Below are 24,169 nucleotides of genomic sequence, written 5' to 3'. Positions count from 1 at the left end.
TCAATTATTTCCAACGTGCTTGATGCACAGATCTAGACTTCTCTTTTGTAGAAGATTTTACGTCATATGACTGAATGACATGATTGGATGTGTAAGAAATGAGCATCTCCTGTGATCTATCTTAGTGTATTATTGTCCTTGAGATCCAACAAGTTTGGCCACAGCTCATCTTGTCACACTAATTTCCGAACTTCCTTTAAGTTTTGAGGAGTTACAAATAAAATTCTACATTTAATTTATCTGTGTTATAAATTACTGATAGAGTCTTCCATTTGTGAAAAAGATATCAAGCCACGTCATACTGTATAATAGATAGATAGATAGATATAAGTTAACTTGACCATGATATTAATTGGCTTAGTAGAACTAAATTGTGCCCGCAACTTATAAGAAAATATGATTAAGATAAGCTTTTAAAATACTAAAGTCGCATCGAAATATGAAATCTCATAGAATAAAGTTTTTAGAGGAGCAAGATAAATGTAATTTAGAAAATAAAAAGGCATATTGCTTGCTATTTGTTAACAGATAAGACATTATTTATAAATAATATAATATAATTTAGGGTCTTATTTTTAAGTTTCTCCTAAATATTTACCCCAAGCTCTCCTCCTTCTCACCACCACCTTCGTCCATCCTCTCACTTCTTACCCGCGATGGAAAGAGGGTATTTTTAATTAGAAGTATACAAATTAGTTCGGTACTAAAATATAGGCTTAATTTTCTTGCGAAAAACCTCGCTTGTACACGGCATGGTAGCAGAAGATCCATCTCTCATGAAGAATATGTTTTGGTAAAGAGGAGTCGGATAAAATAAGATCATATATTTGATATGTTCTGCAACGACACCAACAGTTAATTAATTTAGATGTACAAAAGAAAGAACGAACGAAAAGAAGAGGCAAATACATGAGAAAACGTGAAATGGCATCACATTTTATTGGGAGCAAAAATCCCCAAATCACAGCCATGTTATCCTTCCACTCGATTTTATATATATATATATATACATATATATATGAAAAAAAAAAAAACTCCAAAAGAGAAAAAGAGAGCATTCTTCCATTCCATGTCGGCGAATTCGTAGAAAAGGGGGGTCGCCCATAACCCAAACCTTAATAGCTAAATCCCAACGCAAACCCCCTCATTGCCCAGGTCGGCGAGGGAGATCGGAAGCGAGTCGAGACGCGATGGCGGAATGGTACATCACGTCATGGAAGCTCTCCGTCTCCATCGTCCTCATCCGCAGCTCCCTCGCCTTCTCCTCCGTGAGGGCCGCAAACCGCCGGCTCGGCGGCCTCTTCGCCGCCTCCTCCACCGGGCCCGCCGCAGCGCCAGCGCCGTCGATGTAGTCCGCCTCCGCCGGCCAGCCGAAGAGCGGGGCCCACCACTTCCTGCCTCCGCTGGCGTCGGATCTCCGATCCCCTCCTCCGGCGGCGTGGGCTCGGAACGCCGACGCCGGGGGCCGGATGGAGAGGACGATTCCAGATGCCATTTTTGGTCGGTAGGTTTTGTAGATCTGAGCTTCTTCGGTGGTTGTGTTAGTTAAAAAGTCTGAGGAGAGGAGAAAGGGAGGGGCGGCCGGTTTTAAGGAGAGAAGGGAAACGAGTGGATAAGGTCGGAGATGGGTTCAGGTACGTGGCGGTGACCAAGCGGAAAATGACCTTTTTACCACCTTTACTTTCGTAAAGTTAAAACCTAGTTTTAACCAGAAACCGTGGGCGAACAAGTGGGAAGTTATCTTTGAATTAGTGGAGCTAAATTTGCATTTAACACCTTGTATTTAACTGAATTCGCAGTGATAACCTGTACTTTCTACTATTTGTTAGATCACACCCCTTCTCGGTCTCTCCCACATAAAATAGAAAGGAAAATCTTTTGAAAAATACTCAACTGTGCTTCTAAATGGATTACAAAACTGAGCTGAATAGTATGAGACTAGATAGAGAGGTAGTCTTCGTGATTTGGAACGTAGAATTACCGTTCAAAATTTGGAGGGATATTTTGGTCGTCCAAGTTTGTCCGTGGACCGAGACTCAGCGTTGCTTTGGAGTTGTGTGCACTTTTGCAGTGCATGAGGTCTGCAACCCACGTCGGTGGGATGTGGATAAGTTGTCGTTTGTTTAGAGAGAGAGAGAGAGAGAGAGATTACTTACCTTCTGGGACACGTTGCATCTGGGCAGATGTCGATGGATGGGTGGAGATGGGGGATGGGCGAAGGATGTGACTTTGGGCTCTTCACGCGTGGCGTACGTGAATAGTGGTTTGGTTTGGAATTTTACATAATTGCTCCTCAAATTTTTTTAAACTATTATAATCACCTAAAATATTATAATTACTACTGAAAATATTATAATTATGTAACTAATTATAATTAAAATTTTCTAATGTAGATCTAAAAAAGACAAATAATTGATAAGTCCTATTCCCCCACTTATCTCAGAGATTTTATTTCATATACAGGTGTCGATCTGGTTTGTCTACTTGAGACTAAATTAAAAGAATAGCAGTTGTGTAAAATTCTTCCTGAGATTTTTTCTTAATGACCTCTAATCACAGGTATCACTCGAGAGGCAGGGTGTTAGAATAACATGATATTAAAGGATCCCATATTGAACCGAGTCGCTTATTTTATTTCACTGGGATCCATGCCTCTAATTCTAGGTGGAAAAAGATCCCATATTTTTATGGATAAAAGCATAGCTGGTACTTTCAGGGGGACCCTGGGTTTTACGTGGAGACTGAAGCTTTGTCTCAGATCTAACGAGGACAAATTGGGGGATACTTATCTACCTGATTGCCTGCTAGACTAATTCCTTAGTAGTGAAATTCTACATTGCCAGCTCTTGGATCTCAAAGCCACCGGACATAATTATCACAACGAATAATTTATAAGATCTGAAACATTAACACCTCGCAAATATTGTAAATAATTAAAGCGTGTTAACTCACCAGGATCAGGATCTGACAGTCTTAAGACTTTTGCTTTCGTTCCATATTAATCCATAAAATACTCAAAAGTCTTATGCGGTTAAGATAACAATAGTTTTATATATTTTATATTTTAACAGTGAACAACTGTCACGAGAAAGGCAGGGGAGAAACCAAAACGAGCTTTGTGATCAGAAGACGAGGATGTGGCTCTCTCGGCAACTCTCATCTCTCTCTCTCTCTCTCTCTCTCTCTCTCTCTCTAGACGGTACTAAAGAGCATGCATCTTGAAACGTATTGGCGGTAGGTCTGAATAAATTTATTCACTCACGGGAAATTACAGTATCTTTCATGGCATAAAAAGAACTCGTGCGTCAAACATCGCAATTAAGCTCGCACCAGACTCACGTTAATCGGATGCGTATGTTCCAAAAGGACACATCTAAAACCATCAGCAGATCATTCTACTTACCTTCAGTAAAACTAAAATAGGATTCGACAAAGGAAGGCATCGAAACAAAATCCTGGCTTTCGTGAAATAGAGGAACCATCTATTACATTAATAGTTGAACTTGTAACATTTAGGAGTAGGAGAGTCATATAACGTACGGGCTTGTTCCCTCACAAAGAAGAAAGCCCATATGCAAACTAAACAGAAGCTGGTACGTTTAAACTACTTCCACAGCTTCCGAAGGGACATGTTCTTCTCTGTTTCTTTCTTCATGACCTTGGCCACTGCCATCTCGAAATCCTCCTGGGTTACATGCACCCTTCTCTCCCTAAGAGCGAACATGCCTGCTTCCGTGCACACAGCCTGCAAACAGATAATGGTATGAGATTTGAACAAAGTAAGTCAACTTATGAGAACTACCAAAAAGAGAACTCTTATGACAGAACAAATCGGCAGGCGGAGCTAAGCTAGGAGAGACCAAGAGAGTGAATTCCAGGTTAAAATGGGAATAAGCTCTTTCAATTAGAACTGAACCACTTGTGTGGACAAAGTCTAACCTTTAGTTCTGCTCCAGATGCTCCATTCATCTTTTCTGCAATCTTTTTAAGATCAATACCCCTCATCAAGTTCATCCTCCTCGAGTGAATTTTTAAGATGTCGAAACGAGACTGAGAAAATCAGGAGGGTATAAACATAAGCCAGATAATAGTCTCGCCAAATTAAAAATAATAATAAAAACCAAGATCTCATGTGCAAACCTCTTCATTGGGGTTTGGGAATTCTATTTTTCTGTCTATCCGACCAGGCCTCAAGAGGGCTTGATCCAAGATATCTATCCGATTTGTAGCCATCAGAACCTGTGTGAAGCATTTTATTCAGCACATTGCTTGCATTTGAATAGCTATAGAACAATGAAAGATATATGAATATGTAATGTACCTTAATTTTATTTGATGCTTCAAATCCATCAAGCTGATTCAGAAGCTCAAGCATGGTACGCTGCACTTCACTATCACCATTGCCAGTACCTGATTCCATCCTAGCCGATCCAATACTGTCAATTTCATCCATGAAGATAATTGACGGGGCATGTTCCCTGTATACAACATCATGCAAGAGAACATCGTATAAGGTTAACGGTAAGCACACAGTTATTTCATGGCAGTTCCCATATAGCAACACCATAACTGATAAAATAGGACCACTTGATGGCCACATAAGGTACTGTTCCTTCTAACATGTAAAATACAGTATATCAAGATGACTTAATTTGAAGGCAATATCCCTGTCTACAATTATAGTGGCAGTAACTTAATTAGAAGGTAGTATATCCCTGTCTACAATTACAGTAACTGATCGAAATGCTTGAAATGCAAGTTTCTATATACCTGGCCATTACGAAGAGTTCACGGACCATTCGAGAGCCCTCTCCAATGTACTTCTGAACCAATTCAGAACCAGAAACCCTGATGAAGGTGCAATCAGTATGATGAGCTACTGCTCTTGCCAGTAAAGTTTTTCCTGTACCTGGAGGCCCATAAAGCAAGACCCCCTGGAAGAAAAGAAGCAGAGTTAAATGTTTCCAACAGTTCAATTCAAGCTAAAATTCAAAAAGCATGTGACAAAAAGATGATTATCTCTATACCTTTGGTTGAGCAATTCCTAGACTCTCAAATAATTCTGGATGTTTAATTGGAAGCTCAATAACCTGCAAATTCAGGGCATAAATCAGATTTCTAGCGAAGGCTAACCAATATACTACAGAATCACTTTGTTTATTTAACTAACCTCCTTTATCTCTTTGATTTGCTGGTCAAGGCCACCAATCATGTCATAAGTAGAATCTGGGACCTTTTCAACCTTCATAAGATTGACTAAAGGATCAACTTTGCTGGGCAAGATCAAGTGAAGCACATAACTGTCATTCCTAAGAGCAACTCTTGTTGATGGGGTAATCTTTGTTATGTCAATGTTCTTATCGATATCAACAACATATTTGCCTTCGGGGTGGACCTGGAATAACACATCACTCATTTAAAATATGTAGATGCATATCCTAGCAGCAGCTAACCAGCATAAGCAACAAGACATTATCAAAGATCTATGCTACTAGAGAAGGGTGCAATTAAATCTTTTATCTGAGAAAAACTGATGTGCAAACAAATACCAAAAATTTTAACAATTAGCTAACAAAGCGGATTACATAATTGTAACCACTTTCCTTTTTGACAAACAGCCAGGGAACAATTAGACACTAACGCCGTTCATGTCCAGATATTATTTAGTTTACATAATTAAGCAAAAAGACAAGCTATAGCATGAGAACCATAAATGAAACTATAGAGAAATAACGCCATAAGAAACTGCTTCACTTGAGACAAATAGCGTTAGGAACTTAGGATAATGCATCCAGCTTGATCCCTGAATCTCTAATACTTAATGCAGGTGGGTTTAGGCTTAGTGGAGAGAATTCCTTTAACATGGCTGAAGATCGTAAACTTGTACAAGACCAGAAGCATTTTAGCCATATGAATTATTAATTTATCTGCTAATGCACCTTCAATGGGAAAAGTAGAAAAATTTCGGTAACAAGCATTAGAGTTTATGATAATTACTTTCAGTAAAAGGTAACTATGGAACTCAACCTCCAGAGGGAGTCCTGGAGCCGTCCAAGTTATACGGCAGTTAGAGACTTTATGAGGAGTGAATATCCCATATTCCAAAATGTGTCAACTATATACTGTATCAATAAGCTCTAGTTGCAGCTTTAATATGGTGAAGAAAGAGAAATGTATTTCTCCTCACTCCTGCCCGTTCGCTGGCCCAGAAAAGAGTGAAAAAAGAAAACCACAAGCATGAAAGTCTTTGTGCATAGGACATAACCAGCCAAGTTAAGCATAAAGACCGGCCTTTAACAACATTTAATTAATTTTTTTGTCATCTATAGGCCTTGTTTTCCAAGTATGGAAACAATCATGAGCACCTTATATTCGTTCCTTTAACTCAAGGATGATCGGCTCCTCAGTTTTTTTTTTTTTTACTGTTTATCTACTGGCAAACCTACAGTGAATTATCATGAATAAACCAAAAAAAAAACATAAATATATACATAAAAATAAATGACTGATTTTATACAACTTGTGAATAAGAAGTGAATAAGAAGTGAGAACTATTGGTCTGTATATTTGCAGTAAAGCTGCCCATTTTCATGATAGTACTTGAATTCAAAGGGGGGGTGAATTAAATTAAGAGAGCAGATGCGCTTGGGTTCTATGTGAGAAATCCATGGAGAATCCAAATAGCTAATAGACTAGAAGATATGTGGTGGTCTTAAAAAAAATAGAGAAAAATAGCCTTGCACATCTAAGATTCTCATATATATTATATAACTGTGTGATCTTGGATGGGATGTTCATGAGATTAGGCACATAAAAGCTAGTTCATGGGTAAATAAATAAAAGATAAAGAGTTGGGCAACTGCTATCTGAACATAGTTAGTTGCTACTTATCATCCAAGAATAGAGAGATATAAGTAAAAACAAGTACCCACTATAAGACCTAGGTGTGCTTGAGGAAAGAAATCACAAGAAGTTGAAAATATCCATGGGACCAGCAGTTCTACAGACCAACAGAGCTCTCTCTCTCTCTCTCTCTCTCTCTCTCTCTCTCTCTCTCTCTCTCTCTATATATATATATATATATATATAATAGAAAACGTAGTAGAGTGGATTCTTGCCAAAGATATGTAATGCTAAAGATATAGAAAAAATAAGATAGCCAAAAACTTAAAGAGATAGGATCATAGGAACAAGGTTCAAATATATCATGCCAGCAGAAAACCAGAACAAGTAGACATGGGAACATTATTATTGACCTCAACTGTAGAGAATACTTCATATCCTAAACTTTACAACTTAGCTTAGTACATTCTTTTTTTCAGACCATCACACTACACCCCCCACCCCCAAACAAGAGAATATAAATAAGATATGCAAACGAAATAGAGATAACACCATTAACAGTACATATTCCAACAAATCATCATAGGTAGAGCAGATTGTTACCTCTTATAACGAGTCAGATGAAAAAAATATCAAACCAAAATTGTAAATGGCCAATCATAAAACATATCTAACTGTTCGGATGAAAGAGAACATGGCTACACAAAAGCCAATCTACCTTGACTAGAACTTTTGATTTCCCCATAACCTTCACCACCTCACCAACGTATGACCCAGGTTCCTGAAGTAGCTGCAACTCCTCTCGAAGCATTCTCACTGTAATTTTAGTACCCGTGCGGTAAAAATGAGTAAAATGGTTAAAGAAATATATAACTAAAAAGAAGTATAAATATGCAAATAATGGGTCAGCATATAAACCATAAGCATTCCACATCTCAAATTACATCAGAAAGATACTCAACCAGATCATAGTATCGTTTCCTGAAATCGGCAAACCCATTCAACAGCAGTAAACACATCAATCCTTTCTAATGTTTAGGGTTTGTGGAAATCCCTAGCTCAACCTTCGTGGACAGATAACTCCAGGTCAAATTCGTTAATCCGACCACTCCTAACCGCCTTATATGTAATCGAAATCAAATTCCCACCTAGGTTACATCAAAATCGGGGCAGGCTTCCGCCGATCGCAACAAGAAGGAAATCGCAGCGCAAGCTAGGGCTAGGGCTGTGAAGGGAAACTGACCTCGGGAGTTGAGATCGTTTCTCTGGGCCTCGAGGCGGTTGAGGTTGTGGGTCTTCTGCCGGAGCTGAAGCTGCAGGTCGTGGATGTGCTGCATATAGTACTGCCTCAGCCCTTCTCCTCCCCCGCCCCTTACCTTCACCGGAAGCGAGCAGATCTCGCCCTCCGCCGCCGCCGCCGCTGTCGGATCCTTCGAGACGTCCATGGCCACGGTTGCCATCTCCTCTCACCACAAACCGACCTTTGTGTTTGCTCTTGGCTTTGGCTACTCGATTCCCTGCACTGCTCTCTGCCTTTCGACACAAGTAATAAACTCGAATCTGCCATCAATCTACTATGGTGACTTCTATCTAAGGGAAATCCATGGGCCGGGTCGGATGGGCCTTAAGTTAACTATAATCCATCTTTTGGGGGCCCTGGTTTAAAGAAATTTCTGCAATCGCCCATAAAAACACTCTATATTTTGTGTTTATTATCATTTACACTACATCTTATTAATAATTATTTAATCCTTAAAAATATTCTAATATTAATTTTTCTTAACCGAAGATAACTATATATATTAGTTAACTTAACTATGTACAAAATGACTTATTTCTCTAGAACTTTTTCTCTTATATTTCCTTCCTTTTTCTAAGGCAATGGATTACTTTGTGTACATCTCCAATTCGATGTATGATGAGTTAGTAATGGAGAAGACGATAATATGACTCTATTCAAGATTTCGAAGATTTTTTTTCTTCACAATTAGTGTTGGAAAAATAGGAGGAAACAACGAGCAACCTATACCATTGATGGCGATGAAGAAGCTACCCCTAAAATGAATCAGGAACTATTATCTTCCTCATCCAATGCCTTCTACTTTCTCACCTTTTTTTTTTGGCTCTTTTTAGCACAGAGAGAGAGATTATAGATAATCTTCTTTTATTATTTTGTGTTAAATGTGTTATTTATTTAATAGTATAATGCCTGAATAAATATACTTAGGAAAGCATAAGATTCTTATATAATTTACTTCGGTTTACAATGGAGTTGGCGGGGAAATGACGATGATAAACTCTATTTGAGATGTCGGAGAGACTTCAGTTTCACGTATAGAATTAGAAGAATATGATAAAGAAATATTTTATTAGTATAAAAATAAGAGATGATTTTAACCTATTTTTAAAATTAATAGAATATTATATATTCAGTTAAATTTACCTCAAAATGGCCTAAATAATAGACATCCATAAGATAGGATACAAAAGTATATATTTTTTTATTAATTTAAAAAAAAAATTAAGAGTTTGTTATCAAACTAGAGAATATTTATGCATAATAGTGATCAAATAAATATTTTAAAATTTATTATTACTTATTATTTAATTAATAAAAGGGCTCCTTTTTAAATTTTTGGCCTAGGGCATCAATTCCTTTTTAATTATATATTATATAATAATAAAAATAAAAACAAAAATAAATAAGAACTTTTACCCAGCCCAAATTCAGAAGTCATCTTGTACGTGGGCCCATATCGAGGAGTGGATATCACGATCATCCTTAACCATTATATCTAATGATCACAAAACATTTCCCCATATCAAAAGGAGCCTCTTCAAGTCTCCATACGCACTGACACACCTCCTATTGAGTGTGTAAGACTAAAAGAGGGTAGGACTCGAACCATGAAAAAATTATAATGCAGGGGCTTTTCTGTAAAGTTCTCTTATATATAATATCGCTTGATCCATTCTTCTCTTCCTTTCATTCTGATTTCTGACTGTAGTTTTTATTTTATTTTTAAGCGTAAAATGGAAGTACAGAAAATTAGATTTCCCATTTACTAGTATTTGATCTTCGATCTCTTTATTAAAGGGGCTCCATCTTTGCTCAAATTTTTACTTCTCCAAAGGAGAGTTCTTCGATCTATCGGATTGGGTCTAGGATTAGGTTTAGGGTTATTTGTAAGATTTTTTTTTTTTTTACCTCTCTTGATCCCAGATCTCTGTGGCGGGATAGGGTTTTTGGGTGGTCAAATTTGTTCCGTTGGATCATGGAGAAGAAGAAAGTGGCAATTCCGCTCGTGTGCCACGGGCATTCGCGGCCGGTGGTGGATTTGTTCTATAGCCCTGTTACCCCTGATGGCTTCTTCCTCATTAGCGCAAGCAAAGGTAAGAAGTTCTCCTTTTGATCTCAGGACCGTTCTAAATGTAACTGTTTATTGAGTTCGTTTTTCTTTCTCTTTCTTTTGTGATATCCTTTGTTTGACAAAAGTTAGAGATTGTAAATTTTTGATATCGAGACGAACGCATATACGTGTGGTTGATGCCTTTATGGGCAAACGAACTAGTGGGTGTTCTACTGTTGCAAGTAATATATAGACATTTCAGTATGAAAAATGCGATCTTTTTATTTGTTAATGCTCGGAGTTATGAATCTGCTCTGGTAGAAATGCAGCAACAATTAAGAGAATCTTTGGCAGTATACAGAGATAGTGGAGACTGGAGAGCATGAGTTGAATAAATCAACTTGATGAGTAGTTATATTTCCTGCTGAGATCATAACTTCCATTTGATTACTAGGTTGAGTGACTAGTTTTTCTTTATCATCACTAGACAAAGAGACCTTTCACTAAAAAGTTTTTATTGAACATCCTCTTTACTTTTCCTTGTTTTGCAACATCAATCAGAGAGATGGTGATACTTTCTTTCTGTGGATTCAGTAGCACATGTAGGTTTCTTATTAGAAATGCTTCAACTTTGCAGATGCCAACCCCATGCTTAGAAATGGTGAGACCGGGGACTGGATTGGGACTTTTGAAGGGCACAAGGGTGCAGTTTGGAGTTGCTGTCTGGACACGAATGCCTTACGTGCTGCCTCAGGATCAGCTGATTTCACAGCGTAAGATGTTCTATTTGTTACATCAAGACTGTTGGTGTGGGTTGAAACTTAGCTTTTATGCACACAGACCCACTTTACCACCCTTCTGATTTTGAGGTCATTGATGTTCACCCAAAAATGACTTTTTGATGTTATCCCGTTCTGATGGTTTTTTCTTTTTCGTTTTCTTTTTAAGTTTTCTCTCAACAACTGAAGTTTTGTTTCTGTTTTCCTGCCTTTTGTTGATTGCTGATCATAAGTGTTTATATTTTTTTAATCACCCACTGTTTATCCAATAGGTGGTTGTTTTGGAAGCTTTTTCTCATTTGATTTCTCATTATTTGCCCTGAATTGCTTGGTTTCTCATTATCTCTATCTCTGAAGACGTTTGCATCCTTTTATCACCCACTGTTTGTCAAGCATGTCCGTTCATATCATGGATTCTTGGGGTTTGATCACCGTGGAAAGGTGGAACATGACCCTCTTCTTTATGAACAACATGATGAGTCAACTCTAGAAACAGTCATCAACATATTGATTGAGTCAGTCATAAGTCGATAGATACAACAGTCATCAACTTTCTTATTCGTTTCATCCATCTAATACATCAAGTCTTCAGTCAGTGGTTAAGTGGAGTCAATTTTTGAAAAACAAGTCCGCTTCTTTCGAGTCTTCTGCCATATGTTCCTCTCACTTGATACTATTTAATATGATCCATCATATAGAATAAGAGTTTAAGTCTTATTTGGTTTTGTATCCTTTTTTAATGGGACGAACAGATGTGACTGGGAATGATCTTAGTTTTGAAGTCAGTTAATATGAAAGTATTTTCGTTTGCTGAATGTTTGCATCATAGGATGTTGGGCCCTAAAGATTATTCTGATATTTTTTTCTTCACTCTGCAGTAAAATATGGGATGCAATAACTGGTGATGAACTACACTCCTTTGAACATAAGCATATCGTCCGTGCATGTGCCTTTTCTGAGGTAACGGAGTATTATTTGGATAATGTGGAAATTTAATATTTTCTTTTGATATCGATGAAAACTTATATTCTGCTTGCTCATTCGATGACATATATACAATTTTATTGGGTATCACATTCTTATCTGGCTGATATTTGCAGCAATTGTGGGAGTGAAAGCCTTCATGAGGCATGCGTTATGTCTACTTATTCCTCTTTTCCCTTGATGAACACTTAATTCTGCATCCAGTCAGGATAAATACTAGTGATCCGTGCATATGATCTACCTCCCCAGATCATGTAGGCAGGAACCTCATGTACTAGGACACTCTTTTTACTTGTGCATCATTATGTTTTCTGTAATATGAAGAAAATGACTCTCAGCATTTGACTAGCATGACTCATGTTAGTTCATTTGAGATATAAAATAGTATGATAGTTTCTATGAATTACTCTCCTGAGGTTAAACGATTGCCTTTTCACTTGACGTGCATTTCAATTATATTTCCTTCTCCTGTCTGTGAGTTCACCTTGATAATGTACCTTAATCTTAGTTTGCCCTTGCTTGCACTATATGACTGCTATTTTGATTATATGATATGATGATGTATGAGCATATATCTTCAAGCAGCTGACAAATTGACTTCTGAAGTATATAGGATTTTTTGAGCTTCTCAAGCAGATTCCTTGCTATTATATTATTGTGGGAGTGCTAGCTGGCCTGTCCTTTTATATGTTATGAACATTGAGATAAACCAAAATTTATAACTGATCCAGTGGACCGATTTTATCTACCAGTTTCTTTCTTCAATTGGCTCCATCTTTGATCAAGTTTTCTACTCCTGCAGGATACTCATCTGTTACTTACTGGGGGAATTGAGAAAATTTTACGTATATATGATCTGAATCGTCCCGATGCAACTCCGAGAGAAATTGATAAGTCACCTGGCTCTGTTAGAACTGTTGCTTGGCTTCACAGTGACCAAACTATATTAAGTTCTTGCACTGATATTGGTGGTGTAAGGTGTGTTCATTTACACTGATCTGAACCACCAGCCCTCTGTCCTCCTCCCTCTTCCCTTGTCATCCTTCTTCTTTATGAGTACTTTTGTTATTCTTTTACAAGTTGGTGAGATCACTTATTTGGTATGGCACTGTCACTTTTTGATGATTTCATCTTGAAGTGTGTATTAGTTAAAAATTTACATCAAAAGAATATGTCAAAGTTGGAATCATGTAAGTTTTGTATCTCAGTCCCTTGCGTCCTTCCTCTGGATCTCATTTGTTTACGAATGTGCAGGTTATGGGATGTGAGAAGTGGGACAATTGTCCAAACTCTTGACACCAAGTCACCTGTCACTTGTGCAGAAGTTAGTCAGGATGGTCGGTACATCACCACTGCTGATGGCTCAACTGTCAAATTTTGGGATGCAAATCAGTAAGCTACTGTGTTACTTTTCACTGCCACTTATTGGAAGGAATTTTCTTTTGTCAATTTATACCACCTTGACTACTCTGCAGTTTTGGACTTGTGAAAAGCTACAATATGCCATGCACTGTGGAATCCGCTTCACTTGAACCAAAGCTTGGGGCAAGATTTATTGCTGGAGGAGAAGATATGTGGATACATGTCTTTGATTTCCACACTGGTGAAGAAATCAGTAAGTTTTGGGTTCCCATAGTTACTCTTGAATTACTCCCATCTAGATTGAAATAATAATGAAGGGGATATTAAATGTGCAATGATTGGACATATTTGGTAGATATTCTAATAATCCTGAAATTATGAATTGTAGGTTTAGGGTTAATTTGTAGTTGGCTGTTAATTTTTCTACTAAAAGAAGACATCGAGCAGTAAAAACCTAATAAATAGTAATGCTCTTATAAATCTGAACTGCCTACAATATGCAGTGGTAGTTTGATAATAAATAAGTTTAAATTCCTGTTCCCTTGTTATCATTCTATTCTGTAAAGTTTTCTTTGTGAAGAATTTAAACATCTGAATTCTGAACCAGTAGTAAACAGTCATTCTTCTCGGATAAAATTTTCCATTTTCCCAGTGTATCATCTGAATGATATCTTCTATGTGTGATTCTCTGTTAGTCTGTAAACTCAAACCTGGAGCTATAGCTGGTCTCTCTTTCTATATAGCTGGTCTCTCTTTCTATAGCTTTCTTTCATGTACTATTTGATTATAGCATGACTGATGATCGTATTTTGATGAACACAGCTTGCAACAAAGGTCACCATGGGCCTGTTCACTGTGTTCGCTTCTCGCCTGGGGGTGAATCATATGCCTCAGGGTCTGAGGATGGCACCATCAGAATATGGCAGATGACCCAATCCACCACTGATGAGAAGGAAACACTCAATGCAAACGGGTCTCCTGGGAAAATGAAGGTTGGGGTGAATGAGGTATCCCGCAAGATCGAAGGTTTTCACATATCCGAGGATGGGCAGACTGAGATATAGGATACTATCAGATGCCTGGTGCTGCTGCGAACATGGTATAGACAAGGCTGTTCCCTTTGTTGCTCTTCTTCACTCCTAGCACTGTTCTGTATGTACGGGGTGTCTCGTGAGACTGAGGATCACCTGTTGGTTTGGAATAAACCAGCCAAGGATTTCTGCAGGTGTTGGGTGTAATGATTCTCTATATAGAAAGCTTCAAAACCTTGTGCTCTCTGATTAAAGGTCTGATTGGTGGAGCCTCATCCCTATTGCAGTCTTGTTAAATCTGGCATCCTTGTTAAGATGCTAATAATTATCTGAATTACTGGAGAAAAGAAAGTTTACTCCTTGAAGAATCTTGTTGATGTTCTTACAGTGGTCTATTAAACTGATACAATGGAAAAAAAAAATTCAGGTCTTCATTGCTATATGCTTGAAAAATGCTATCATATCCTCTTACACGTGTTATTGTTTTCTTCTTGTGCAATCTTTTTTTGATTTTGTGCAAAATTTATTTTGGCTGCACGATTGCTTATAGTTTTGAAGGACAATGATTATTGATATTAATCTCATGGTTGATCGTCTGAGGAAAAACTATTGTGGATTATTTTTTGTTTGCTTCAAGTGTTAAGAAGATAAATTGGAATACCAAAACCATCAGTTTTACCTACCGTAGCGGATCTGATTCATCCATCCGATATGTGCAACCCTTTTTGTACCCGAAACCCGAATACCTTCTTCGGAGTTCGGATGACTCGGGTGATGCAATCTCGTTTGACTTTCTCCCGATCGAGTCGCGATATCTCCCCCCATCTCGATCCTTCTTCCTCCACTCTCTCCCCCCCTCTTCTCTCTCTAGCAGCCAATTGTTGGCGGCAAAATGTCGGGAAAAGGCGCGAAGGGTCTCATAACGGCGAGATCGTCGGTTCCCAATTCGGGCAAGGACAAGGAGAAGAAGAAGCCCACCTCCCGCTCTTCTCGAGCTGGCCTCCAGGTCTCTCTCTTGATGTATTTGATCCTGTGAAGCCTTGGAGTCTTGGAGATGTTCTTGGGTGCATCCAATTACGTAATATTTGTCGTTTTGCCGTCAAATTAGTGTTGGTCTTGTTCATATGTGTGATCTCGGATAGCGAATTTGTTATCTTGTTCAGTAAACGGGACTAAGTTTACAAGAGATTTATAGGGAATGTTATGCTATTGGCAAGCTGACATTTTGCATGTTATAACATTTAAGGTTTAGAAGGTTGGCAGCTAAGATGGTTTCAGGCAGTGGTAGATATTATGCTGCAAATGTGATACAGAAAGGCAGACCCGTTTTAAATGACAAAGCTTCAAGGAGAAGTGACTACATAGAATTTAAGGGTGTACAAAGATGAAACTAAAGTAATGCAGAACCAATTTGATGCATACAGACTGATATGCTCCAAACTAGATGAGCATGATGTTACAGAAGGAGAGAAAGATAATGGCTTTAATAGGTTACGTTACAAAGTCTATAATGATTAATAAAAAAAATGAGAACTGCATTTAATTGTCTATTAAGGCTTATCTATGTTAATTATGTCAGACTGTTTCATCCAAACAAAATGCGCAGAGGTAGAAGTAAAGGAAAAGAGGATCTTCATATATGACAATTGTATTTATCTCTTAGATAGTAGAGGTATGCTACATATTAGTTTCGTTGTGCTAATGTATTGTTTGCTATGTGTATATATTGGCTCTTTCTTTATCCTTGTTTTCTAATAGTTCTCTTTCCTCGACACTTCAATTGGACCTCTGTAGCTGATCCATTCTTGTAGAGCTTTCATAGTGATGATTTCATTTAACACTGTATTTAGTTGTATCTTTAAATCTAATTAGTTCAATCATTTTTTCCTGGTTCCGCACAACAGTTGTTTCTTTGATGATTAATACTATTGATGGCCTATCAATAATTGGGAAATTTATATTACTCCCTGTTGGTTCGTTAATTGGGTCAAGATGTTTAAATACCACTGCTCTTCCATCAGCTGCAGCAAGCTTGTTTGAGATAGTTTAGGATCGTCACTTATTTGGCTTAGACATGGGTGTTTCAAATAACTGATGAAGAATGAAATGTGTATAGTATGATGAGTTCTGTAAGGTATACTGTGTTGGTTGTGGGTCATGCTTCCGCTGCCACCTTCCGCAACATAATGCACATATCTACTTATAGACACACATGTGTATGTATGTGCATGTAGATGTGTGCTTGGGTAATGGTTGCATGGATTCAGCATAAAATCATGTTATTGAACATTACTCTTACCTCATGACTTTGTTTGGAAGTAAACTGATAAAGCACTCTTGCTCTGTATTCTTTGCCTTCCAACAGTTTCCAGTTGGTCGTGTTCATCGACTGCTGAAGTCTCGAGTTGCAGCAAATGGGAGAGTCGGCGCGACAGCAGCTGTATACTCTGCTGCTATTCTAGAATACCTGACAGCAGAGGTATTAGAACTGGCTGGGAATGCAAGCAAGGATCTAAAAGTTAAGCGCATAACTCCGAGACATCTGCAGCTAGCAATCCGCGGGGACGAAGAGCTGGATACTCTTATCAAGGGGACTATAGCTGGAGGAGGTGTGATCCCTCACATCCATAAATCTCTCATAAACAAATCTTCCAAAGATTAATTTGATCCCCAGGATATCTTTATAGTGGCAATGTTATGAGACCATGATGAAGTCCTGCTTGCTTGAGTCTTCTTATTGTAACTTGCGGACATTTATTTGTGAAACTTATCTGGATATTTTGTATTTTGTTCGAGTTTTTAGCCGATCCTCGAAAAAGAATAACTTCCGAGTCAGCCCAAAAACTGCAATAAATCACACAATATATGTAACGAGTAATGCTGTGCTTAAATGTTGAGACATTGATTAATAAGTTATGTTATAAATGGGAGTTTCGGCAAAGCAATTTATAAGCTCGTGAGGATATTATATTGGGTTAATTACGTTAACACCCTTGAACTATCCAATTTTTACGGAGATCTCCTAAACGGCAAGCCTAGCATGCCGGAAGGCGAACCCGCTGCCTCGGCCCTTGCCCTCACTGCCCTCATCCCCATTGTGCTTGCCCTCACCGCCCAACCGTTGTCCTCATCGCTTTCCTTGGCCACTCTCATCCTTTGTCTGATCTGATTCCTCCACTGTGCGTGGCCTGGCCTGTGCCGTGCCACCATCCTCGGCCACCCTCGTCCACATCGCACCGTGCTGCCCTCGGCTTTGGCTAGACATGATCATCGAGCAGGTCGGACTTTTAAAGTCAACCGGGTTTAAATATTTATTCACGGTCCGACTCACCAATTACTAAGGTCGGACCAGATTCGGGCCGGACTAGAATAGTCTAGCTCGTTATTACCCGTCAACCCGTGAGAAATCAGGCTAAGTCGAGCCGAGCTCCGTCTCGATATAGAAGGGGATTTGGGGGCTCTAGCCTCAGTGATGCATCAAGAACTCAAATGTCTATAAACATTGAAATTTACTAGTTAGATCACTCGTCACAAATGCATATTACAGCAAGACCCACAGCCTCACCTTCACCAACTAAACAAGATAAGCATAAGAAAATGGGTCCTTCTACAGAACAATCCTAAAATTTTTTTATGGATAAATGGGTTTGTCGGCATTCTTTAGCGACGTTGTGATCTCATAATAGGTGGATCAGCAAAGGGACCATTAAGCCAACCTTTTGCTATGAATTCATAAGCAGCTTCAGTTAAGTGAATCCCATCCCAACTCCAATGTTTTGTTGGGTCCTCACATGCTGCTGAACCTGGGTCACCACATTTGTATGTAAGGTTGAAGTTGTATATGCCTTGATCTCCTGCACCACAGGAAGCCTTTGGTAGCTGCTTGTGAAATCCTGCAAATGTAAAGGAGAATGAGTCATTTCCCTGCAAGATATTCATGCCAACTGTAAGTATAAATTAGTGCTCTTAGTTTTCCTACTTTTTAAAGATTTTGATTTAGCCTCCGGATTTGAGCTACTACTGATGTTTTCTTCTTTTAATTCTTTGAGAGTGAGTAGGGGTGTAAACGAGCCGAGCCTGAGCGAGCCGGCTCTGGCTCAGGCTCGGCTCGAAATTACTTTCGAGCTTCATAATGTTGCTCAGGCTCGGCTCAGCTCAACTCGAGCCGAGATCGAGTTGAGCCTAACCGAGCCTGAGCCGAGCCCGAGCAAAGTTCGGGCTCGATTAGAGGATGAGGCGGTGGCGGCGTGGGCGGTGGCAACATGGACAGCGGCTTGCCAAAGAAGTCGGAGACGGATGGAGGAGGAGGCGACGACGAGGAGATGGTGAATGAAGGAGGAGGAGGAGGAGGAGGCCGACGGAGAGGAAGGCGTGGCGTTGTGGTAGTGGCTTGCTGTCGTTGCCGATGGAGGCCGACGGGGAGGGAGGAGGTGGTGGCGCGTGGGAGGTTAGGAGTGGTGATCGGGTGGATGAGGGTGAGGGTGGGTGGGGGAATTGAGGATGGGGAAGGTGATGTGATGGGCTGATTAATAAGGGTGGGGTAGGTGAGGGTGATGAATGTTGAATGTGTTACGAGTGAGGATGGGTTAGTGAGGGACACGTGGCATATTTATTTATGCCACGTGTCCTTAGTTATAGGGAGTCAGGCTATTGAGCCGAGCCTGAGCGAGCCGGCTCCAGCTCAGGCTCGGCTCGATATTAATTTCGAGCCTATTATGATGGCTCGGGCTCGGCTCAGCTCTGATCGAGCGAGCCGGACTCGAGCTTCACCCGAGCTGAGCCCGAGCTGCTCGTCAAGCCTGACAGCCCTAAGAGTGAGTGAGTGAGAGAGAGAGAGAGAGTTTCGTTAACCAATATATTGTGTACAGTGTACTACTAGAGAAGATGATTAAAGAATGACCAAGTGGGATCTTCTTTATGATAAAACAAACAAGTTAGATGGAATTGCAACTACTTAGAGGGCAGATCGTTTAGCGGGCCTTCCGGGCGGGCCGGGCGAGCAAAGGGTTGACGCCTGCCGCCCGTTGGTAGTTCGAACTCGGGCCAGGCCGAGCTCAAATCGAGTCTCGATTGAGCTTAACTCGATCCAAACCAGGTCGGGTTGAGCCGAGCAGGGGTGAGCTAGGTCATTTGATTAGGTCTTGTCTTGGCTGCCCTCACCTTCAGTACTCGTGGTTGCTCATGACCTTGCCCTCCTCGAATGCCGCAGGCGAAAGCTCTTTTTTAAGGCCGACAAATAGTGATTCGGCGTTGCCCCTCGATATCTTGGCCAGCTCGTGCCGAATACTGCCTAAATCTCATTTAATTATCCTAATTTAATTAAAGAATTAAAACAAAACTATATTTAAATATATTAATTTAATTGAAATACACAACGAAGGTATCAATGTTATTTGGAGAAAATATGATTACCCCAATTTTTCTCACGGCACACTAATCAAAAGGTGACATTGAAATTTTCCTAAAATTTAGGGGTAAATTTATAACTTTAAAAAGTTCAGAAGTTTTTCGTAAAAATTAGGTATAATTCAAGATGTGTCGGCATAATCAATCCTATTATATTTTGTCTTGTATATATATATATTACTAAATGGCTCTCAATTGTTTAATATGGGATTTGATCGAACATCATGTTTGTTGCTGTATGACTGATATTTTCAATAATAATTGATTAACAATTACAATTTGATTTTATTAAAGAGATTAAATACTTAAGTTTAAATCCAAACCAAGCGCAGCAAGCCCACCTGTTAGATCCACCACCACTTAACCCCACATGGCCACAAGCAATGGTTGATTTTTAATTGTGATGCCGTCCTTGATATTAGAACCACTGGTAGAGATGCCCGAGACCAACTTACTCTTATCTTTCTCTCCTCCCTCATGTTGAGTTTTTCAATACCTGCCACCGTCCATCTAGATTTTTTTTTTTGGGTATATTCTGTGCTGTTTATGTTAAGAGATTTCTTTAAATATTTATAATAAAATAACGATAAGTAGTAGGATTGGTAATTATTAAAACCTTATCATGCAGGGATTCTTTTCCAAAAATCACTATACTATTACTGAGGAGTTCTTGGGTGTAAACAAGCTGAGAGTAGAGGGTAAAGAGTAGGAGAGATATCTCGGTTACTAGCTCAGGTAGTCTACGTAAGTCTACAACTGCCGCTCAATCCATAGCTAGTATACTACCGCCACTCTTTCTTAATTAGTTTTATGAGATTGATACCTACCGTTTGATTTACTTAAATATTTAAATAGACGATAAATATAATATAATAACTATATGCGATTTACATGTGATCACAGAATTTAGAGGCTCAGACTTACCTCAAAATTCAAGTTAAGCATCAACTTAAATCGAGCCTGAGTCATTAGCTAAAGTAGTTGCTCATTTATTTTGACACTTCTACTTAGTTTGATTTTACATGCATAACGCAACCCATCTTTTTGAGCTACACTCAATCGAGATGCTGCCACGTGTACCATATCTCACCCACAACCAACCAAACCTATTCTCAATGGTTCTTTTGCATATCACCATCTAGCTGGTCTTGTTATTAGAGAAAACCTGTTCTCTCTCCCTGTCACTTGATATTAATTTAAGAGCCGAGAGACGAGACCATATATATATATATATATATTTATATATACATTCTCATTTACCTACGTAGATCTAGAGGTTGAATGTATCATTTCAAAGGCCCTCACCTGGGCATCATCGACATGTGGCTGAGTCTGATTCAACACTCCCCGTCAATATTTTAAGAGAGTCTCGAGCTATATTGGTCCATAGATTCCATCAGTAATAATATTAACATGTAATAATTATTAATTATCCAGATCTATGGTCCTCAAGCCAATCATACTGTTGGATGGAAGATTTACGTACTATCTTCTACAAGTTTTTAATTTAGAAAAGACTTTTGTGACCGACAAATTATTTAATACTATATTGACATCCGAATATCCGATAAAAGGAAAAGTCTCCTAGCTAACATGCTAGCTGGTCACTATCTCTCCCGTGTAGACTGTAGAGAGAGAGAGAGAGGAATATTATAAATAAATAAATAATTTGAACTCGATATTAAAATTGTAATTAAAATAATATTAAATTAAAAACTGTGTTCCTGCCATTCATTTGCCGTCTCAAATAATTTATTAGACGACTTAGGTTGGCTTTATCATGCACTACAGGAAGTATGATCGAATTACGACAAGAGCATTCGCGCAACAAGAGTAGTCAAATTTAAACAGCTACGAAAATGATGCCAAAGAGCTCACTCCATCTTCTGTCACAACTTGATGATATGATTGATTGATATGTATATATATACATGTATACAACATGTCCACTCTTCCGTGCTGGACTTTTCTTTTCACTATGTTTAATTTCTAGAAGCATAGCATTTTTATTCCATTGTCGACTTCTCTATCGTCGAATTAACTGTGTGGCAAGTATGAGGTAGCGTCGTACATTAATTGATGGAAGCCTATCATATATATATATATATAATTCGAAGGTTCGTACATTTTATGACCTTAATAAAGGTTATAAAAAAATATTTTCAGGGGATAGAAAATAGTTCCCATAGCCTGTGTAAATATGACTAACATAAGAAAGAAGAAGACTTTTATTATCACAATATATCATCATAACTGAGGACAATTCACTTGGAACATCGAAGAATATGCACCTACTAGAGAAAAAGTGTCTAAAAATTTAAGCCAAAAAGTCAACACTTCCATTTAACAGACATCCTTGCTTTCCAGATTGCTCCATAACAAATTGGATCATCTCATTCATATTCACATGAGATGAGCCTCCCTCCTCCATTGCCTTCTTAGCCTTGTCCCCAAACTCCTTGGCTCTCTCCCTCATCTCTCTCCCTTCCTCCCCTCCGTCCATCAACCTTGACACAGCCTCCGCTATGTCCTCCCTCTTCACCACCTCTGCAGTACTACCGTCCACATCCGTAAAGTAACACGGAGACTTCACCCCAAGTGAAACTCCCACTCTTAGTACATCCACCACCAACTTCTCATTAAGGAACTGGTCGGCAAAATGCGGCCATGTCACCAATGGAACTCCATTAGATATCGACTCGAGCATCGAGTTCCACCCGCAGTGTGTCACCAGTCCTCCGACGGCCGCATGCGACAGTATCGCCAGTTGCGGCGACCATCCCTTGACTATAAGACCTCTCTCTTTTGTCTTCTCCTCGAACTCCTCTTTTATCCACTTCTCCACCTCAGGAACCATCTCAGCCTCCTTGATCACCCATATGAATGGCTTCTTAGATGCCTCCAGTCCACTTCCGATCTCTATAATTTGCAAAGGTTGGTGCCTCGCCAAGCTACCGAAGCTAACATAAATCACAGAGTTTGCCTCTTTTGTGTCAAGCCAAGTGATCACTCTATGTTGGTCTATGGCAGCTATGTTACCTCTCGTAGCCTTGCTATCAACATCCTTGTTATACAAACACAGAGGCCCAATTGGCCAGACCTTCTTCTCCAAAGACTTAGAATAGCGTTCGATAAAGGGATGCTCTAAATCATCAAAAGTATTGATTAAGATGGCATCCGCCGTCTTCTCTGCTTCTATGCAGTGGTCGCACAATTTTTCCCACCCAGGCTGGTTAAAGAAGCCAGGAGCTTGGAGTTTGTTGACCTCGACGCGAACGGGCAAGTCCGGCACGAGGAATGGCTCGAGCGGATCTACTATGAGCTTGTAGAGGTTATGCCTCATGATGTTATAATCGCAGAGCACGTAGAAGCAGGAGGGGCCATGGAAGACGAACCTCGGGATTCCAAGTCTGCTAGCCACCTCCATAGTCCACGGGTTACAGCCGTCCGATATGATGCAGGTCGGGGTCGTGTCTTGGGCGAGGATGTAGTCTTCTAATGGGGACTGGAACGAGCTCATGGCGTCGAAGAATGGCTTGAAGGCCTCCTGGTCGGTGATGAGGTCAACGTTCTCGCAGCCGTCGGGGATGCCAATCTCTTTGCAGGGGAAGCGGAGCTCGACGAAGCGGATGGGTAGGTTGGCTCGGCTGGCGTGGTCGATGATCGGCTTGATGCGGGCGGCGTTGACCGGGGTGGTGATGAGGCTGACGCGCGCCCCGTGCTCGGCGAGGAGCCGCGCCATGTCGACCATGGGGATCATGTGGCCTTGGGCCACCAAGGGGACGAGCACGAAGTGCGGCTTTGCTTCCTCTTCTCCAAGGCAAACCATCGTGCTCTATCGGTTGCTTGGTTTGTTAGATCTCCAAACTAGTCAATGGTGTATATGGAGTTGGCAAGTCTTCTGATGGAAATTTATATATTATACACGTAACATTTTGCTATTCTTTTCGTTAATATAAAGTAAATTTCCGGAAGTACAGTGGATTTTATATATTCAATTTGGTAATACATTTTTTAAGTGAAAAAGGCATGGATGACATTTACAATTTAACCAAAGTTTTATGGAGACATAATGATATAGAATAAAGTTTGTGGTATTTTGGTCTAAAAATAGGGTAACTTGTATTTTAATTATTAATTTAACTTATCGATCTTATAACAACCATAATATTTTAAGATAGTGTTTTAAGTAAATCTTGTGGTGGAAACTAGGTAGAGTTTGGTATGGTATTCGTGGACATCAAAGGATGTCCAATTTATGGCTTGACGTATGCGCCGATCCGAGCTATTTTGTCGGCTTTATTGAAAGTAATCGAAACGATGGGCGTCTTGTTATCCATATTGGAATCGTAATAATTTGAGGGGCATAGAGTTATTCGCATGAAATCGGAATAAATTAATCCAGATAAAGCGG

The 24,169-nt window shown here is 39.5% G+C and overlaps 4 protein-coding genes across 4 annotated transcripts; 2 read left to right on the top strand and 2 right to left on the bottom strand.

The window, feature by feature from the left end:
• Positions 1-3,442: 3,442 nt before the first annotated feature.
• LOC140765826 (26S proteasome regulatory subunit 8 homolog A) lies at positions 3,443-8,399 on the bottom strand. The gene is made up of 9 exons (XM_073105082.1): positions 8,087-8,399; positions 7,562-7,659; positions 5,171-5,395; positions 5,028-5,090; positions 4,771-4,934; positions 4,322-4,478; positions 4,141-4,239; positions 3,940-4,050; positions 3,443-3,745 (listed from the first exon to the last, which is right to left on the bottom strand). The coding sequence occupies exons 1-9, from the start codon at positions 8,301-8,303 to the stop codon at positions 3,605-3,607; spliced, it is 1,275 nt and encodes a 424-aa protein (XP_072961183.1). The 5' UTR covers positions 8,304-8,399; the 3' UTR covers positions 3,443-3,604.
• A 1,435-nt stretch (positions 8,400-9,834) lies between these two features.
• Positions 9,835-14,789, top strand: LOC140766040 (uncharacterized). The gene is made up of 7 exons (XM_073105431.1): positions 9,835-10,236; positions 10,831-10,966; positions 11,851-11,932; positions 12,759-12,934; positions 13,211-13,348; positions 13,432-13,571; positions 14,141-14,789. Exons 1-7 carry the CDS (start codon positions 10,119-10,121, stop codon positions 14,380-14,382), a joined length of 1,032 nt encoding a protein of 343 aa, XP_072961532.1. The 5' UTR covers positions 9,835-10,118; the 3' UTR covers positions 14,383-14,789.
• Positions 14,790-15,150: 361 nt separating this feature from the next.
• Positions 15,151-17,134, top strand: LOC140765345 (histone H2A variant 1-like). The gene is made up of 2 exons (XM_073104387.1): positions 15,151-15,355; positions 16,715-17,134. The coding sequence occupies exons 1-2, from the start codon at positions 15,242-15,244 to the stop codon at positions 17,009-17,011; spliced, it is 411 nt and encodes a 136-aa protein (XP_072960488.1). The 5' UTR covers positions 15,151-15,241; the 3' UTR covers positions 17,012-17,134.
• Positions 17,135-21,946: 4,812 nt separating this feature from the next.
• On the bottom strand, positions 21,947-23,686 carry LOC140764974 (UDP-glycosyltransferase 73C2-like). The gene has a single exon (XM_073103864.1). The coding sequence runs from the start codon at positions 23,582-23,584 to the stop codon at positions 22,073-22,075; it is 1,512 nt and encodes a 503-aa protein (XP_072959965.1). The 5' UTR covers positions 23,585-23,686; the 3' UTR covers positions 21,947-22,072.
• Between the last annotated feature and the right edge of the window lie 483 nt (positions 23,687-24,169).

Source organism: Typha angustifolia, chromosome 8, assembly GCF_048772165.1.
Source record: "Typha angustifolia cultivar Huaian chromosome 8, ASM4877216v1, whole genome shotgun sequence".
Classification (NCBI taxonomy): domain Eukaryota; kingdom Viridiplantae; phylum Streptophyta; class Magnoliopsida; order Poales; family Typhaceae; genus Typha; species Typha angustifolia.
The sequence above is the reverse complement of the archived record's forward strand: the minus strand, read 5'-3'. Positions and strand labels throughout refer to the sequence as shown.

Excerpts from the sequence above, each read along its gene's own strand:
- LOC140765826 (XM_073105082.1), bottom strand. The coding sequence starts at position 8,303 with ATGGCAACCGTGGCCATGGACGTCTCGAAGGATCCGACAGCGGCGGCG. Across the intron at positions 5,091-5,170 it reads AAATCAAAGAGATAAAGGAG|GTTATTGAGCTTCCAATTAA; the intron begins GTTAGTTAAATA and ends CTGAATTTGCAG. Across the intron at positions 4,240-4,321 it reads AAGCATCAAATAAAATTAAG|GTTCTGATGGCTACAAATCG; the intron begins GTACATTACATA and ends TGCTTCACACAG.
- LOC140766040 (XM_073105431.1), top strand. The coding sequence starts at position 10,119 with ATGGAGAAGAAGAAAGTGGCAATTCCGCTCGTGTGCCACGGGCATTCG. Across the intron at positions 13,349-13,431 it reads AAATTTTGGGATGCAAATCA|TTTTGGACTTGTGAAAAGCT; the intron begins GTAAGCTACTGT and ends ACTACTCTGCAG. Across the intron at positions 13,572-14,140 it reads CCACACTGGTGAAGAAATCA|CTTGCAACAAAGGTCACCAT; the intron begins GTAAGTTTTGGG and ends TGATGAACACAG.
- LOC140765345 (XM_073104387.1), top strand. The coding sequence starts at position 15,242 with ATGTCGGGAAAAGGCGCGAAGGGTCTCATAACGGCGAGATCGTCGGTT. Across the intron at positions 15,356-16,714 it reads CTTCTCGAGCTGGCCTCCAG|TTTCCAGTTGGTCGTGTTCA; the intron begins GTCTCTCTCTTG and ends GCCTTCCAACAG.
- LOC140764974 (XM_073103864.1), bottom strand. The coding sequence starts at position 23,584 with ATGGTTTGCCTTGGAGAAGAGGAAGCAAAGCCGCACTTCGTGCTCGTC.